At 41.7% G+C, this 19,587-nt stretch overlaps 1 protein-coding gene across 1 annotated transcript in view; it reads left to right on the plus strand.

Moving 5' to 3' along the window:
- The window catches only part of HECW1 (HECT, C2 and WW domain containing E3 ubiquitin protein ligase 1), a 126,064-nt gene that overhangs the window by 60,511 nt on the left and 45,966 nt on the right, over positions 1 to 19,587 (plus strand). Inside the window, exons 13-18 of the mRNA XM_074367702.1 lie at positions 7,052 to 7,157; positions 8,096 to 8,192; positions 10,994 to 11,077; positions 11,492 to 11,601; positions 16,858 to 16,978; positions 19,338 to 19,451. Of these exons, the coding sequence (XP_074223803.1) occupies positions 7,052 to 7,157; positions 8,096 to 8,192; positions 10,994 to 11,077; positions 11,492 to 11,601; positions 16,858 to 16,978; positions 19,338 to 19,451 (632 nt within the window). The remainder of the gene's footprint in view (positions 1 to 7,051; positions 7,158 to 8,095; positions 8,193 to 10,993; positions 11,078 to 11,491; positions 11,602 to 16,857; positions 16,979 to 19,337; positions 19,452 to 19,587) is intronic.

Consider the following 19,587-nt stretch of genomic DNA (forward strand, 5'->3'; position numbering starts at 1 on the left):
CATTGAATGAATTGAAGACAAGTAATAGTGATGATTTGTGTTTTAAAAAGGGGTTTACAGCTCAGTCCATCCATTGTTTCTCAAGAGGGCAAGACTCTTGGCCATTTGGGAGGCCAGTTGTCTGATGCGTGGAATCATCTCAGGTCATTGTAAGGTCTGGTCCTGTCCATTAAATTTCAGGAGTGCCCCCACCTTGCCAGTTACTATGAAAACAAACAAACAACACAAAATACCCCCCTAAGCATTTCCAAATACTCTTCGGTGGTAATTCTACTTCAGTTAAGAATCATATTTTATACCCAAGTAAACTGAAATATCAAGAACTCAGTCTCACAGAGAGTTCAGGACCACAGTCCAGATTTCCCAGCTCCTAGTCCAGGGGTCAACGAGTATTTTTTTAATTTAATTTAATTTAATTTAATTAATTTTAATTTAATTTAATGAAGTTTTAATGTCTGTTCTTTGTGTGTGTGTGTGTATCTTTTTTTTCCAGTTTTATTATGTAGGATTATTACAGTTTGACTGCACGTACACGTTATATTGTATGTGAATACATGTATACAGTATACTACACTTTTTTTAAGTTTACATGTATGTACTGATCATTTTTTTTAAGAACAGATTAGATCTTTAGCTTTTTAAACTTACATAGTTATCAAAGGAATAAAGCCAACTACAAAATAAGAAACAACAGAATGCGGTAATCCAGTCATAAAGGACAGTCAAATATGCTTACACGTATTCAAGACATCAAAATAATAATTAGTTCATTTGTGTCCTTATTATTATTATTATTTTTAGATTCTTCATATAAATGATGTCATATGGCATTTTTCTTTCTCTTTCCAGCCCACTTCACTTTGAATGACAGTCTTCAGGTTTATCCATATTGCTGCAAATGGCATTATTTTATTCTTTTTTATGGCTGAGTAGTATTCCATTGTATAAATATATCACATCTTCTTTATCCAGGCATCTGTCGATGGACATTTGGGTTGTTTCCATGTCTTGTGTATCGTAAACAGTGCTGCTGTGAACAGTGAGGTGCATGTGTCCTTTTGAATTTAATTTTTCTCTGGATATATGCCCAGGAGTGGGATTGCTGGATCACGTGGTAGGTCTATTTTCAGATTTTTAAGGAACCTCCATACTGTCCTTCATAGTGGCTGCACCAATCTACACTCCCACCAACAGTGTAGGAGGGTTCCCTTTTCTCCACACCCTCTCCAGCATCTATCATTTATAGACTTTTCAATGATGGCCATTCTGGCTGTTGTGAAGTGATATCTCATTGTAGTTTTGATCCGCATTTCTCTGACAATTAGTGATGCTGAGCATTTTTTCATGTGCCTATTGGCCATTTGTATGTCTTCGCTGGAGAAATGCTTGTTTAGGTCTTCTGCCCATTTTTGGCTTGGGTTGCTTGTTTCTTTGATATTAAGGTGTCTGAGCTGTTTGTATATTTTGGAAATTAGTCCCATGTCAGTCACATCATTTGCAAATATTTTCTTCCATTCTGTAAGTTGTCTTTACATTTTGTTGATGGTATCCTTAGCTGTGCAAAAGCTTTTAAGTTTAATTAGATCCCATTTATTTTTGCTTTTAATTCCAGTACTCCAAAAGCTTGTTCAAAAAATGCATTGCTGTAATGTATGTCCACAAGTGTTCTGCCTATGTTTTCCTCTAGGAGTTTTATAGTATCTGGTCTTACATTTAGGTCTTTAATCCACTTTGAGTTTATTTTTGTAAATGGTGTTAGGAAATGTCCTAATTTCAGACTTTTACAGGTAGCTGTCCAGTTTTCCCAGTTTTAATATTTGTTCTTTACTTTGATGTTTCTTCCCAGGGACTTATGATACCCACGTATTAGTATATGGGTGTTAGATGTTCTGTGCCTTACTTCAACATTTGTCACTTTCTCTTCAATACTTTTTATCTTTTTATTGTAACTTTTTCTTAATAGAGGGACTGGGGATTGAACCCAGGACCTCGTGCGTGCTAAGCATATGCTCTACCACTGAGCTATTACCTTCCCCCCGACTAGTAGTTTTAAAAGGAGACGATGATGGCCAAGAAGAGGAAGGCTTGTGGCACAGAGGGATTTGAGAGAGAAAGGCCATGAGAGGCCACTGCCACAGGCCAGGTATGAGGTGACAAGGCCTTACGTTGGGGTGACAAAGAGAAAACCCTCAGGGAAATGGAGGAGTGTGGAGGAAGGGGTACCTGGGACTTGAGTCAGCAGGTGGGAGTCCGAGCTCCGGCTTCTCCACAGAGGTTCTGTGTGTCGTTGCCCTTTCCTGCCCTTTCTGGGGCCTCAGTTTCCCCATCTGCCAATGGATTTACTGGATGGCCACTAAATCCATTCCAGGTCTACGATTCTCAGCGTCTGTGGTGCTTGAGTCGCAGTCCCACCAGCAGCACATGGAGAAGATGAGCAGGAGAGCCGGCTGGGGAGGCTGGCCGGTGTGCCTGGAGCTGAGCTGATGATGAGTGTGGGAACAGCAGGATGGCCAGTTAGAAAGGACAGCTAAGCAGCAGAAATATGAGACTCAGGAATAATCAAGGATCCATGATTTTTCTCTGTCACCTACCATGGGTAATGGGGAGCTCACTGTACGTCTGTCTTAGACCTCCGTTTTAGGAATCGATATTTTCTGTTCACCTTCATGAGCCATTTTTTGAGTGTCGCTTAGCAGTTGATGTTTGATCAACTGCATGTAAGGACAGAATTAAAATCACTTTCTATAGCCAAGATTCTAAATGGTAAACATTTCCCTCAAAACCCCAATGATAGGTTTTTAAGAGAGACACTGCTCAGCATCTTTTGGGTTAGCCTTTACCTCCCCTGAAAAATTTTCAGGCCATTTCCTGAAAGCAGTTATCAGTAATATGGGATTTTATGCATAAAAAGATGACTGTTTGATGCTTTAACATGCATTTTAATACAGTGGCGCATCTGTCCTCCACACATTTAAGTGTCAACAAAATCAGCTTTTTCTCTTCCATAGTAGCCAAATGGAATTGGACATAAATGAATGGAAGGAACACACGGGGCTATAAATACTGGATCCATCTCTCCATCAGTAAGGAAATCACTGTAGGTCAAATCTGTCTTATTTATACTGCAATTTGCAATATAAATTAACATGAATAGGAAAGGGTAACAGAGCACATAATGTTCATTTCTTTCACCATCTTATCTTGGTCCAGTTAGGAAATCATCAGTCATAGGAAATTTCTGGAAGGGCCCATACAGAAAAGCTCAACAATAGTTGCCCCAGGAAAGGGGAAGGGTCTGAGAAAGGGAAAGGAAAGAGAAACTGACTTTTCACTCTCAAAGCAGAAGTCACTCTGAGTCACTCTTTGCAGTGACCTGCTCGTAAGCCAAAAGTCATCACATTGGCTCCGACGACAGAAATCTTCATTCAGGAAGCTTGCCTTGGGGGAGGGTGACTTCTGCACTGCTTCTCAAAATTGGCAATTTTCCTCTTGATTCCACTTAACCTTTCCTGGATTACAGGTTTGGTTGGAAGTTGGTAAAATTCAGACGCCTATGAAAATAAACTTTTGAATTATGAGCAGTATGTAGTCTGTGTAGAAAGTACAGGCACAGATGGAAAAGAAGTTAAAAGGTGCATACAGTCCACTCCCCCCCCCATCTAGAGACAATTTCTGGTACATTGAAGGAAAAACATGGAACATGTCTGTGGTTCTGTATCTTCTTTTATTTACCATTACAATACTTTGTAGATGGTTTCCACGCCATTAAAATATTTCCATACTTTATCACATGGATCTACCGTAATTTAACTCAAGCCTTTCTTTGTCCATTATGTTTATTTGCCCACTTTTCACTGTTATAAATACGTTGAATGACTCAAACATAGGTCTCTCTCTCTCTTTTATTCTTATAGCTCTACAAGCTTTATTAATAATCCATTTTTAGAATACGAAAGGAATCTAGTGATGAATTCATCCCTTGGGCTTTTCGATCTGCTATTTTTTTATCATCAGGTCTCTAGCGTTTTCAAGGGAGCATTAGTGGACCCAAATTCAGTCTAAAGCCTACGATTTTCAATCACAGCTTTAAAAAAAAAAAAAAAAAACACCAATTTACGTTTCCAAACTGGAACACAGAAGAGACGCTTTTTTACGCATTGTTGAAAACTATGTTGTGAGCATATCTATTTTGCTTTGTCTGGACCGCTAAATGTTGCTAGTTTTCACATTTGCAATTATGATTAAAGCTATCGCAACATCAAAAGGAAAAGAAATCTTAAAAGCAGCTCTTCCTGCAAACTGCGTTTTACCCAGTCAGAACAGTCAGAGCATGTCCGGGGAGAGGCAGGCCACTAGGGGGCTCTCCTCTCTCTGTCTCTCTGACACACACACAACCCCTCCTGCATGAGAAACTCAGTTAAGACTAAAAGTGTGAAATTCTGGGAAATTCAATGAGTCATATTAATTTTGGTGTTAAATGGAAAATCCATTCTTCTAGGCGTATTCAGTAGTTAGGGAAGCGATTTTTAGCATCATGTTTGCAGTGAGAGCTAAATCAGCCACTCAGTTATAACAGACATCCCTCAGGATGGACCATTTGGTACCCATTCAGGGCTGCAAGGATCCTCGAGCATACTAAGTTCTATCCAATCTTAGAATCTCAGTCTTTTTTCACCCTACCTGAAATTGTCTCCCTCCCTGTAAATTCCTAGCCCTCAGTTGGAGAAGGATGTTTCTATGGAGGCCCTCCCATCCTCTGACTCTGGTCTGTAAGCCGTCCAGTACCACTTTGCAACCACCTCCTTTATCCTTGACAGATGCTTCTGTGTCAAGGACCCCAACAGCCCCACCTCTTCCCTGTGTTGTTTTCTCCATCTCACTCATCGCCAGCCTCAAGCATACCCCTCAGCCAGTCATCTGCCTTCAGAACAGCTGACCTTCCTCTGGTTTCTGAAGTTTTTCTGTCTGGCTTAGTTTTGCCAGTGAGCAGGTGACTTCAGAAGTAGACACCATTTTTCCCCAAAAGTGTATCCGCAGCACATGAATTCCCTGTGTCTACCAGGAATAGAAGTCAGCTCCTTCCTGTTTCAAAGCCTTATCCATCTCCAGGCAACCTACTGACAATTAGACAGTTTCACTCGGGGTGTGACAGCAGGTATCACCCGAGTTCAGTGCACAGCCAAGCCTCCTCGAAGTTCACTGTCAGATCTATCTGCTTCCCCAGTCTCTCTCTCTGTTAATTCATCACTTAGATCATCTTCAATGAACTGGGCTTTGAGTTTGAGGGTCTTTAGAGCATCAAAAATATTTTAAACACGCATTAAGGCAGACTGATGTAATTCTTTCCAAAGAAAAGAGACAGAGCATTTCAGTCCCAAAAAGCCTTTACATATTTATTAATTCACAGAGAAAAAGGAGAAGTGTGAGGCTCAATATTGCATATCAGCGATCAGCAAACCTTTCTTTTCATCACTTTGCAACCGTTTCCCTGCAAAGGGCTGTAACGAAAGTACCAGCTTCTGAGTCTTGGTGACTGGCTCAACAGAGCTGAGTGCTAAGGACGTCAACACGACAAGCCAGCCAAAGTGGCACGAAATCTATTCCCTTGTCCCAAAAGTAAGCCATGGGCAAAGAGAAGGATCAGGAGAGAAAAGGGATGGATTTACGTCCCTACTACTTCCAGAAGAGCAGTTCAAAGGCTGCCAAATACAGACACAGAACTGACAGCACATCTCTGCCTACAAAGGATGTTCTTCTTACCTGTGCGGAGTATGAAAGTAGGACCTGCAGTAAAGCCAGCAATTACTGTTTCTTTAATAATGAACCCCTAAGCCATCTGCCCTGCCTTGTCATCTGCAGTATCACACATGTTCTGGTCCTCAGTCATCACTTTGACATTGACCTGACCTGACCTGGAATTTGCACCACAGGGTCTCATCACCCCTCCTGAATTCCGTGTGAGTGAATTGTATGCTGGTTTCAGGGGGAGAATTTTCTTTCCTTTTTCTGTCTGGATGTTTGAGCTCTTTATGGGTACCTTACAAAGTCATAAGCAAAATTCTTAAATATCTTTACAGCTTACTTTGGCTACTTTGCCAAATATCATAGAGTGAGTCATAATCTACACCAAACCCCATGTATCTGGTGAAGCTGCCCCCATGTGGAAAACCTGTGGTGCCTCAGTTTAAATAGCTCACCCCTCAATGGTCCTTAAGGAGCGAAAATGTATGTAAATCATGGGAGAAAGCTCATGGTCTTGCTCTAGAACCTAGGGAATTTATTAAAATTTAAAATTGAGCTAAAATAAGGTTAACCATCACAAATATCAGTTTTAACCTCAGCAAGCCGACGTTTTGTCAAGATGCCCAGCCCAAACCAAGATATTGGATGCAGCCTACTAGTAAAGGGAAGTAAAAAAAAAAAATTCTTTGCAGTCAAGCATTTGTTGATACCCTGATTCTGTCTCTTACAGCTGACAATTTTGAAAAAAACTTAATTTTCTCTCATCCTCAGATTCCCCACTTATAAACGGGGTTAATAATGCTTATCTTGCAGAATTTTGTGAGGACACGAGATACTGCATGGTGAATGGAATAATCGGCATTAAACAGAGAACGGCCATTGGAGTGTGATAAATGCTGTTTAAGACAGCCGGTCCGTTCTGCGTGCGGTGATGAATGAAAGGCTTAGTGCTGCCTCTTAGCGATGAAGGGCATAAATCTACCTACTGACAGTCTTCACAAAGAGTTTATTTATGTCTCTTTGAGTATTTATGAAAAGGAATGTTTCTTAGTCTGTTCGTGTATTAATCTGATGAACATTCATGACATTTGGCAGGACCACTTTCTTTAAAAGCCATAACATCAACCATTCTATTGTCATTTTTTTTTTAATTTGCTAATTTTTCCATCACTTTGAGGATTATAACTTCCTTGCGTCTTTAACTTTGGAGATGCCAGGGTCTTTTACCCCTCGTATTGAAAAATTAGTATCGAAAGATCATCCGAAATAGATGAGATTTCTAATGCTAACCATCCTTTTTTGAAATTAGGCCTCCGAAGTCTCTAGAAACAGAGGAGCCTCTTTGCTGGCCAGGCCAGGACACAGCCTCGTAGCTGCTATTCGAAGCCAACATCAACATGAGTCATTGCCACTGGGTATGTATTGTGCCTTTTGAACCCCTGGTACCCAGTACTTAACCTTGTTTTTCTTATCATGACTTCTTTAATACTCAGGATTCAGTATTTTCTTTTTCTTCTCTTATAGCATAGTCCACTCCCCTGCCGTTGTCTCCCATCCCCCCTTGTTTCTATTCCCGTTTCCCTTCCTCTTTGCTTTGTCCTTCTCTCTTCCCTCCCCTCCCTCTTCTCTCCTCTCCTCCAGACCCTCATTCCAATTCACCTTTATTCCATTCAGTGATGTGTTAGCTGGGTCCCAGGAGGGCACAGTTCAAGTGAGGTGATGCGTTCTGTTGCTATTAGATGCAATTTTTAATTTAGACCTCTCTCTGCATGTATATGGGGGCGGGGGAAGCTGGCACAATCTCCATTCCTAACCTCAGCCACCTCTTTCCAAAACACATGCCACTTGTATCAAAGGAAATGAAGTGAGAGTCTAAACAGGTTGGGATATTTTAATTATTACTCTTGGGAAATCAACCAATAGCCAATGCCGTAGGTACCAGTGCTCAGGAAAGGACTTCTTTTAACTCATAAAGAATCTTTTGCCATAATAACTATGACAAAATAACCAAAAAAGTCAGAAGGAAGCCAGCCAAACTCCCCACATGGAAGACCTGTTTTATTCTCCTTCATCTGTTCGCAAGGGGATAAGTTAACATCCAGGTAAGTTCCTGGAATGTAAAAGATAATTAACATAGATCTGATTCACATTGGGTTTGATCTTTTAAAAATAATAGTGCTCTTATGTCACAGGAAAAAACCCCTCAAGAGCTTGCATTTTGTTTTGACCAGTATGCGACCTGCCCTTCAAACTCCTCCATTAATCCTGGTATCAAGCAATCGTTTTCCAATCATTAGAGAAATTACCCCTGGGCTGAAGACTCAACCACAACCTGTACTTTTGTCTGTTTCAGCATATAATGACAAGATTGTGGCATTTCTTCGCCAGCCAAACATTTTTGAAATGCTGCAAGAACGTCAGCCAAGCTTGGCGAGAAACCACTCACTCAGGTAGGGGCTTGTCCGCCACCTCCTAAACTCCAGGTCTCTCCAGCTAGTTTTCCAGGTGGGACAACCTCTGTGAAGAGAGGGCAGATGCTTCTGATGAATTTTATTCATGAACTTAAATTATAACCTAAACACTTAAAATGAAAGGTCCAGCGGGTTCCAATGCTCTCTGAAGTGTTGCAAGCAGAGACAGTCATGTTATCAGGTTACTCGTAAGATGCTAAAATCACTTCCACTGATTTGAAGGGAAGCACAGAAAGGGAGCAAAATAATTGTTTCATCAAACAATTGTTTACATAAAGTACCATATAAGTTATTTTTATTTTTAAAATATAATTATTTAATGGTAAATGGGATATTAGATGACTATGTTCAAAAATAAACAAGCAAGCAAGCAAAAAGCATCATATATGTTCTAACTACTTAAACCCTATTGTCCATTATGGTCATTTTTGAATGAGTGTATCTGAAACTCTCAATCACTTCATGTGGAAAGGATGCCCACCCAAAGAGACAAAAAGAGAAAGTATCCTCTGAACTTAGAGCCCACTTTGTCACCGAGATATTCAAGCCTGTCTCTTTTTCAGTTTACTACCCAGCTTTCCAGGAACTGGAGATGCATAGTGGTTAAGTGTGTCCCCTTGGAATTTGAATACTTGCTCCAGCCCTCAGGGACCATTGATGGAAGGATATGTTAATTAATCCTCTACCCGCAGCCCCCTCATCACTGAAACAGGGTCACAGTGTGAGCACCATTGAGATGCTTAACTGGGGGTGTGTGTAAAAGATTAGGTAAAGGTGGGCAGAAATGCAGGCAGTGACTGTCTCTAACGCCTCGCCTCCCATTTGGTGGTCTTTTGAACCTGGCTGACCACTGCAACCTTCTACTTTGACTCCCTCAGTGAGTCACCAACACCTAAAGATAGACTCTTTGCTCTTCAAATCTTTATTAATCCTGCCAGGGTGGATCACTCTCTCTTTTTTCCCTCCACCGCCCCCTCACTGACACCTCCTTCCCCAGTGGTTTTACTCTTTGTAAATTAGAACCACCATCCTCCCAACTGCCCGTCATCTCCACTTCTGCCTCTTTCTTCATTTTCCCATCTAAACATTCACCTCCTCACTTCCTGCAGCCCTACTTTCTCTTCTCCCTGCCATGGCCTATGTTTGGTCCTCATCATCTTGCTCCTGGACCTTGCAGTGGTCTCTTGGAAGATGCCACCAATCACCCTGCTGGGAACAGAATTATCTTCTTCTAGCACATGTCACCCACACCCTTCAAAAACACTTTGCATGGAGTATCTGTCCTCAGGACCAGCCACCATGGTAGCTTTTAGACACTCTCCTAGGGGACCTCAAAGCAGCTAAGGAGTCTTTCTGGAATTTAGTCCTTGAGGAAGTACACTACATGGCATCAGGTGGAGGGCAGAGGTGGGCAAGTGATGGTAACCTCACTGTGATGAAGTGGGGGCAGTGACCTTCACCCTCACTGGGCCCCTAGTCAGCCCTGCCTTCCTCTAATCTCTGCTCTGGCTGCCCCTGCCAGGCCGCTGAGCAATTGAGCCCAGATTTGTGACTGGGAGACCTGTGCCCACCTCATGAGGTTTTCAAGGACAAATGAAAGGGGGTAGATTTTGCATTTCTCCTTCTTACACAATAGGATAAGACTTATGAGTTTGGGGATGGGGACAAGGGTGGAAATCTGGGTATCGTCTGAGAGCTTCTGAAAAAATGTGCTGACTTATAAAATCAGCTTTCTTACATGGAGTTTTGAGGGGAAATTCTTTGTTGGGGGGGCACTTCCATTACCTATGAAATTATGAGCTCCCTCTCCAAAAAGGGACTGGTCCTGACAGAACCTTTCTGCCTTTAGAGGTCATGCTAAGGAAAGATGTCAACCTTCTCGTAAGAGGGGAATTCATGGCAACTGAAGAACCAAATGAACGATCTTGAGATACTTCTGTATTCTCTCCAGGATTTCAAAATGCATTAACAAAGGCTTTCGTTTTCATTTCTCCAAGAAACAAAATAATGCCAGAGAACAAAAACTAAAACTTCCCATGGTTCCCATGCTGTATGTATAATAAAGTCAAGATTTCTAAGCCCAATTTCCATGGTCTCCAAAGTCTGGCTGTAACCTGTATCTCCATCCCGTGCTAGTTTTTTCCTTCTGGAGTCTTCCACCTCCATCAAACAGCCTGTATCGTCTCCTACCTTTTTCGTTCCTGGAGTGGCTTCTGTCTTAAGGGCTTTTCAACCCATCTTAAAAGCTCCAATCAAACACAAAGCCTCGATGAATCCAGGCAAACTCTAGTTTTTCTTTTGCCTCACTTTAATAGCATTCTTTTTTGTACCTCTAAGGTATTTTTCCATCCTCTCTTGTGTTCTATCATGCACTGATGTCTCCTTTGAATACTTTAAGCCCTTTTAGAGCAGGATCTATATCTTCTTTGTCTTTGTACCACCTTCCCCTCAGAGCCTGGTCCTCTGTTTTGAAGAAATGCTGATTAGTTTTAGAGTGAATGGAAGGTCTTTAGCTTGAGTGATTGTCACTTCCACTGATGGTCAACTCTGCCCAAGTTTAATTACTTCACCACAGAAGGCAGTGCGAGGAAAGGCAATTTCTAGAAGAGCATCGTGGGAGCCTGGCCATGTGAACTTAAAATGCCTTGAAATACCCTGGACATTAAAACATCACCGTTCAGCCCTCTTGGAAGAGAAAAATAAAAAAGGATCAGAAAGGGATTCATTCCCCAGTTGTGTGCCAGTGTGTAATTCTTATTTTCTTCCCCACTTTATTCTAGGGAGAAAATCCACTATATTCGGACCGAGGGTAATCATGGGCTTGAAAAGTTGTCCTGTGATGCAGATCTGGTCATTTTGCTGAGGTAAGGGGCTAAGCCTGAAACAGTTCTGGAAAAAGCAACTGGGAAAGCTGCTCTGGGCAGTTCTCCACCACGGCCCGGACTGAAACACTTGTTGTTTGTTCTAGAGGATTCCAGTGGCCACGACGGCAGTAGGGCCCCCCACACACACACCCTCCCTGCTGTCCATCACCGCCTTTACATTCACAGCTAGGGTACCAAAAGCTACGTGCAGTGCTTGATGGCGACCTCGTTGTACGATTAATCAGGGTTTAAAATAACAGGAAGAGTTTGCATGCTGGGCTGTGCCTGTCTAAGTGAATCTCAGTGCTTTGGTTGCCCTGTGAGAATTGTAACTGCTTTTACCCCAATTCATGAACGTTCTCTCCTGGACATAGAACTAACTTTTTTTTTTTTTTTTTTTTTTTTACTTTGCAGTCTCTTTGAAGAAGAGATTATGTCCTATGTCCCCCTGCAGGCTGCCTTCCACCCTGGGTACAGCTTCTCTCCCCGCTGTTCACCCTGCTCCTCGCCTCAGAACTCCCCAGGTAACCTGATGCTCTGGAGCTCTCTCTCCTGCAAGCGGCCACCTGAGTTTCCAGCAGATGAAAATGTCTTTCCATTTTCAGATCATACACACACTATCTAAATTAGATGTTGACCCATTACCACCAATATTTTGGTAATGCCCCCAAGCTGGAATGTGTTCTACATTTTTAAATGATTTGGAATTTTTTTTTTTTTACAAAACCCATATTTCATGACATGTGAAAATTACATGAAATTCAAGTTTCGGTGTCTATAAATACAATTTTATCAGAACCCAGCCACACTTGTTTATTTCTGTATTTTCTGTGGCAACCTTCGTGCTGCAACAGCAGGGCTCAGTAGTAGCAACAGGGACCATATGGCTCAAAAAACCAAAAATATTTACTATCTGACCCTGTACAGAAAAAGTCTGTTGATCCCTGCTCTAAATTGCTGTTGCATTTTAAACACACTCTCCAAGCACTTAAAAGGGAAGTGCCCTTTCTGAAATATTGTGCCTTATGACTCAGAATGTTATTAAATACCAATTTTAGTAACATTTTGTGAAGTTGTAAAGGGTTTACTAGGTTATATGCTCACTAGGAACCACCATTAGGTCCCCACGAAAATGCCCAAGAGCTTTTTTTTCTTTTTCTCTTTTTAAATTATTTTTATTGAAATATAGTCAGTTTATAATATATATATATAATATATAATATATATATATATTATATATATATATATTCCTTTTCAGATTCTTTTTCATCATAGGTTATTACAAGATATATCCCTGTGCTATACCTTGTGTAGAACCTTTCTTTTTATCTATTTCATCATTAAAAAGTCCACAGACAAGAAATGCTGAAGAGGGCTTGGAGGGAAGGGAACCCTCCCACAGTGCTGGCCAAAGAGTTTTTTTTTTTTTTTAACATCATGTGAAATTGTTCCCCTAAAATTTCCTTTATGTATTAGAATGAATTTACTCATGGTACAAAAATTCTTCCCTCAGAAATGAGGAAATACATGTTGAACTCTTTAGCGAAAAAAGAAGACATTATGTCCTGGCTTCATCAAGAAAATTAGCTTCAGTCAAATCCATACTCCTGGAATGGGATCCAGATATTGAAGCATTTGTCCCCATTGGCTTGGTTTTCTATATCCCCCTGTCATGGGTGTTTGGGGTAAACCCAAACTTATTTTTATAGCTTTAAAACTGAATGAGGGAAGTTAGTTTGAAAAATCTAGTCACTTCCTGTCTCACCGCCCCTAGGGGTAGAGTCCAAGCTTGGCTTTTGAAGCCAGTGGGGAAATTGAGATGAGAAACAGGATCCAGCAATACAGTCCGCCCCTCAGAAGGGGTGTCTCACTCAGCTAGTGCCCCTCAGTACGGCCACAGGTCTCTAAAACTCAAGCATCTTTTATCTTTTTTCACTGAAGTACAGTCAATTACATTGTGTCAATCTCTGGTGTGCAGCACACTGTCCCAGTCATGCATATACATACATATATTCATATTTATGTTTTTTCCATTAAAGGTTACTACAAGATATTGAGCATAATTTCCTGTGCTATACAAAAGAAATTTTTTAAATCTATTTTTATATATAGTGGCTAACATTTGTAAATCTCAAACTCCAAATGTATCCCCTCCCACCCCCCCTTTCCCCAGTAACCATAAGATTGTAAAGCTAGAGCATCTTTTCGTCCGGCTCATCCCCGTCATGTTGTTCAGAACTGTTTCTTAGCGGTAGTTTTGCTAGTTGCCAACGTCTGTTTTTAAGTCCGTGTCTCCCTGTTGTGCCTTCCTCCGTACATTTGTGTCACCGGCATTGTTGAGGAAATGTCCCATGTGTGCTGCCTCCGACATACAGGATAAATGAGACAACACAGCCTGGGAAAAGAGGACCGGGAGCTTGGTCAGAGTCAGTATCGGGACAGTCGGTTGTTTCCAGTGCACAGGATGACTTATTTCTGGGGAGCAGAGCCTTCCATCTGTGGGGGCCTGTGGGTCTGCCTGAGGAGCTGCCCTTTTGTTGCAGAGATTGTCCCAACCTGACAGCATGTCTACGCTTTGGTCCTAACCTTTGGCAGTAGAGTATAATTTTAACATCATTACACAGGGGAGAGATCCTAATGCAAACAGAAAAATAAGAAAGTATAAAGATTTAGTTGCTAAATGAGAATGATTTGGAGAAGTTTTATAAAAGGAACCATCTTTCCTGATAAAGACGATTAACACCATGCATCCAATTACCCAATTCATTCTGTCAAAGTGCTTAATCCTTTTCTCTCCTAGCTTTGACCACGGGGTCTTAGATTATGTGGTCCAAATATTTTGATAGGAAATTTTACAGCTTCCATTTTTCTAGGCCTTTATGAAGTGTACCTGGAGGCAGAGATAGTGAATCAGATGTTTATCCCAACTTCGTAAAGCATGAGTTATTAGAAAAGTGCCCAGTCGTGACCACAGGCACAGTGGTAGTACCAGCAGTGGTGAAAGTCACATTGTAAAATGCACTGTCATCTGCTGGGCAGAAAATTACACCTGAACCTATAGACTTGTATTCTAGTTCCCACTGTGTCCTGAAACCTGGCGTTTCACCAATGCCACGTTCCTTTGCAAGTGGTGGCTCTTGGTTCCCTCGCACGTCAGGTGCTATAGGGCCCACCAGTGGGGCCGGTGCCCTCCGAGCATCCTTGCTAACACTGCTCTGCTTCAACCCCCTTCCTACTTGCTGTCATCTCCCAGCCTCTTTCTCCCTCTCAAGGACCACAGCACTCATCTCACAGTCTCCCTCTCCTCCCCAAGTCCTTCCATCATCCCGGATGACTCCAGCAGCCATAAGGGCACCCGTTCAGTTCCCTGGCCTCCCAGTTTCTGAACCTCCTCGTCTGCCCGAACCTTGTCCTCCTCCACCTCACCCACCTGTCCCCCTGTCACCTTCCTGCCCTTGTTACCATCTCTGAGATCACTGACTCAGGCATCCTGCTCCCATCCAACAAGCCCATTCAACTGCCCTCCCTAGTACCACCCTTTGCCCTCATCAGGACCTCCGGTTAATGGACGCCCCTCCTTCCCTTTCTCACTGCCCCTCTCTCATCCAGCGCAGAGTCCATGGTTCATCATTTCAGCGCCAGTGCCCTGAAATCCCCAATCCTTTCCATTTCATTCGCAGAACTCCACCCCGAGATCATCTTCTGTCTGCTTCCTCTGCATCTGTAGTCAGGCATTCTTGGGCGAATTCACCTGGCAGGGCAGGTTGTCAGTTATAAATTGGCCATCTCTCACCTCTCATGGTCTGTGAACACTCAAAAGAAAATTCAACCACATTTCTTTGGTGAACTTAATCTTTCTTCTACTGCTGTTTCAGACATTTCTGCTCCTCTCAAACCTCCACCCCCTTGTTCTCTCCTGGAAAATCTTGGCCCTTTCTTCCTTCACGGAGAGCATTGAAGCTCTTAGGCAGAAGCCTTCTCAGATGCCTGCTGCCAATCGTACAAGCCTACCAAACCTGCCCCCAAATCCCCCAACTCAGACCTGTGCATGAGAAGAGGTGTCTTCACTAAGGTGACCAGGGCCTCTGGGCACCCAGTCCAGGGGGTAATTCTCAGCCCTCCCCCTGATCTTTCAGCCACATTTAGCATTATTGATGGCTGTCCCCCTTAAGTCACCTCTTCAGTTAGCTTCTGTGACACCACTGTAGGCATCTCATCTACGTCTTTGGCCTCCTTTGCAGATTCATCCTTCCCTTCCTACCATCCTCAAGACTCAGTGCCAAGTTTTTTTCTCCTCTCTCTCAAGCTATGTCTCTTTCCAATTAAGCATTCAGAGGTCCCACCATCAAAGTCCAAGTTCATGATGTCCCCACAAATTTGTTCTTCTTCCGTTGTTTCCCAGCCCAGTGAGTGTCGCCACAGCCCATTCTGTTACGCTATTGGAAACTCACCTTTGCCTCACTACCTATATCCGGTTCATTGCCTCCTAAACTCATCTCCAATCTATGACTTCTCATCTACACTGACACCACCCTAGTCTAGTTTAGACTGTCTAAATCCACCCTGGACAGAATCCAGCTTTTCTCTCTACTGCAGAAAGACTGATGTTTTTAATAACTCAAGACACATCACGTCGGCCCCCATACAATGGCTTCCTTTTGTGCTTAACATTAAACAAAATTGCTTAGCAGAGTGTACCTTATCCCATTTGGTCTGTCTCCTGCCCACCTCTCAAGCCTTGTTCGGCATCACTTTGGTCCTGGCACCCTGTGCTCCAGATGAACGAGAGTACTGCTTTCCATTCTGCCACAGTACATTTGCACATGCTGGTCCTCTCCCTAGATTGCTCTTCTCCCAGCTCATCTCTTCTCTCAGTTAAATGGCAACCTTTCCAAACTCACTCCATCTAATTCATGCCTATTTATTCTTCAGCTATTCCTCAGGGAAGGCTTTCTGAACTGGGCCAGAGTATTCTGTGATCTCAAAGAACTAAGTTCCTGTCCTTCACAGGCAACAGTCATTTCAACTTGTAATTATATTCTCATTTCTGTGAGCTTGGTGGTATCAATCTTCTCTGGCTTATAAATGCAATACCTGGAATATAGACTAATGAACAGTTATTGAAAGGGTAAATTGTGATTCTAGCCATCTGTGAAACTTGGAGAAGAATGTTATTTTTCCATTCCTTTTTTTTTTTCATTAAAAAGTAAAGATAATAAATCATTTACAAAGCACTCTAAGTGATACACAACTGTCTTCTATAAAGAGTCAAGGAATGATTATTAATAATAATATTATTAATCTTGGTTTTGTGGTGCAAGGTAATCTAACATAAACTCCTAAATGCTCTGGGCCCTCATGGGCATGCATGTTTATTTTAACATCAATATAAATATAGTTAGAGTTGTGCAACACACACGCATATTACAACCCTGGTTGCTTTATGGTATAATTGCAGCTTAGAAGAGTCTAGTTTGATTTATATTGTTTGAGAATATGTAAGAACAATTAAGCCAAGAAATAGGATCATCAAGGTATTTTTAAGAAAAAACACAACTTGAAATGGAGTAGAAAATGTACATGTTTATTGTCATCAGAATTCAGTTTTCTCTTAAACGTATTATTTCTATTTATTATAAAAGTAATCAAAGGAGTGATAGAAATCAAGGGGAAGTGCTTAGAGAAGAAACGTATGAAGACACAGGAATGTGCCTCTGAGTGGCCCTCCCTCTACTGACCCTTGTCATGACTTGTTCAGTAAAAATGGCTTCTCTCCGCAGGTTTACAGAGAGCCAGCGCACGAGCCCCGTCACCCTACAGGAGAGACTTTGAGGCCAAGCTCCGCAATTTCTACCGAAAACTGGAAGCCAAAGGATTTGGTCAGGGTCCAGGGAAAATTAAGTGAGTGCTCCAGTCCTCACTGTTAAATTCACATGGTAGATTTTACCGTCCTTTCCCCCCTGTGACTCTGTAGGATTTTTTCTTTTTTTTTTTTCTTTTTTTTTTTTTTTTTGGAGATTGGATACCACGGTGTGATAGCAGTCATGCACATAGAAAGAAGGAAAGAAAAAATGAGGATGTTGGCTTGATCTCCAGAATATATAAGCAGCTCATACGACTCAATAAGAAAAAAATAAACAACCCAATCCAAAAATGGGCAGAAGACCTAAACAAGCAATTCTCCAAGGAAGACATACAAATGATCAAAAAGCACATGAAAAAATGCTCAATATCACTAATTATCAGAGAAATGCAAATCAAAACTACAATGAGGTATCACCTCACACCAGTCAGAATGGCCGTCATTCAAAAATCCACAAATGACAAATGCTGGAGAGGCTGTGGAGAAAGGGGAACCCTCCTACACTGCTGGTGGGAATGCAGTTTGGTGCAGCCACTATGGAAAACTGTGGAGATTCCTCAAAAGACTAGGAATAGACTTACCATATGACCCAGGAATCCCACTCCTGGGCTTGTATCCAGAAGGAACCCTACTTCAGGATGACACCTGCACCCCAATGTTCATAGCAGCACTATTTACAATAGCCAAAACATGGAAACAGCCTGAATGTCCATCAACAGGTGACTGGATAAAGAAGATGTGGTGTATTTATACAATGGAATACTACTCAGCCATAAAAACCGACAACATAATGCCATTTGCAGCAACATGGATGCTCCTGGAGAATGTCATTCTAAGTGAAGTAAGCGAGAAAGAGAAAGAAAAATACCATATGAGATCGCTCATATGTGGAATCTAAAAAACAAAAACAAAAACAAAAAACAAACAAACAAAAACAAAGTGTAAATACAGGACAGAAATAGACTCACAGACAGAGAATACAGACTTGTGGTTACCAGGGGGGTGGAGGGTGGGAAGGGATAGACTGGGATTTCAAAATTGTAGAATAGATAAACAAGATTACACTGTATATCACAGGGAAATATACACAAAATGTTATGATAACTCACAGAGAAAAAAATGTGACAATGAGTGTGTATATGTCCATGAATGACTGAAAAATTGTGCTGAACACTGGAATTTGACACAACATTGTAAAATGGTTATAAATCAATAAAAAATGTTAAAAAAAAAATGAGGATGTTGGAAAGAAAGAAGAAAGGAAGTTAAGAAGTTGGAAGGAAGGCAGGAAGGGAAAAAAAGGGAAGGAGAGAAAGAACAGTAGATTTCAGACAAAAGGTTTTTTTAAAATTTCTTTTCTCTTTTTTTTAATTGAAGTACAGTCAGTTACAATGTGTCAATTTCTGGTGTACAGCACAATGTCCCAGTCATGCATATACAAACATATATTCATTTTCATATTCTTTTTCATTCAAGGTTATTACAAGATACTGAATATAGTTCCCTGTGCTATACAGAAGAAATTTTTTTAAATTAACTTTTATACACACTGGCTAACATTTGCAAATCTTAAACTCCCAAACTTATCCCTTCCCACCTGCTTTCCCCTGGTAACCACAAGACTGTTTACTATGTTTGCAAGTCTGTTTCTGTTTTGCAGATGAGTTCATAGTGTCCTCTTTTTTTCTTTTTTTTAGATGCCACATATGAGTGGTATCATATGGTATTTTTCTTTCTCTTTCTGGTTTATTTCACTTAGAATGACAATCTGTAGTTCCATCCATGTTGCTTCAAGTGGCATTATCTTATTCTTTTTCATGGCTGAGTAGTATTCTATTGTATAAATGTACCACAACTTCTTTATCCAGTCATCTCAGACAAAACCTTTTAAACCCACATATAAAATCAATGGTAGATCTTTTTAGAAAACAAGGAATCTTGAACTAAATTTAAAAATCATTGAATTTCCTCTTCATAATCCTGAGATAAATTTAACTCATTAATCAAATTCACGGACTCTTTATAACTTTCTCCTTGGGGTCTAAGTAAAAAGTTGTGCTTTCCCCCCTCTGAGTTTATTTTTGTCTTAAAAAGCCGCACCCAAATGCAGGAATCCAACTTAAGAGATTCTTCCTGGAATTGATCAAAAAGAATCCTAACAGTGGTCCAGTGTGATGGAAGGTATCTCATTACAAAAGGGTCCATGTAGTCCTGGGCCCCCAGTGCTTTGAAAAGTATTAGCATAATTCCATGGCTGCACTGATGGAAACCGCACCTTGTTGAGGAAGCTGTGGAGTGAGGCCATCGGCCTGGGTCCTCACAGCCCGCCTGCAACACTCCCCGGCGTCTGAGCTGGAGCCCCGCCTCACCGCCCACGTGGCTTCCTCTCCTTCCCAGGCTCATCATTCGTCGGGACCACCTGTTGGAGGGAACCTTCAATCAGGTGATGGCCTATTCCCGGAAGGAGCTCCAGCGAAACAAGCTCTACATCACCTTCGTTGGAGAAGAGGGGTGAGGCTCCAGCAACCTGACGTGGTCCCCTCAGGGTGGGTGGACCAGGGCCCCCAGATCTCGGGTGATTTTGCTCCAGAAGGAGTGGGAGGCTCTAAGCCTCTGCCCCAAGGTGATTCTGATCAGGACACCTTTC

The sequence above is a fragment of the Camelus bactrianus genome, chromosome 7 (assembly GCF_048773025.1).
Source record: "Camelus bactrianus isolate YW-2024 breed Bactrian camel chromosome 7, ASM4877302v1, whole genome shotgun sequence".
Classification (NCBI taxonomy): Eukaryota; Metazoa; Chordata; class Mammalia; order Artiodactyla; family Camelidae; genus Camelus; species Camelus bactrianus.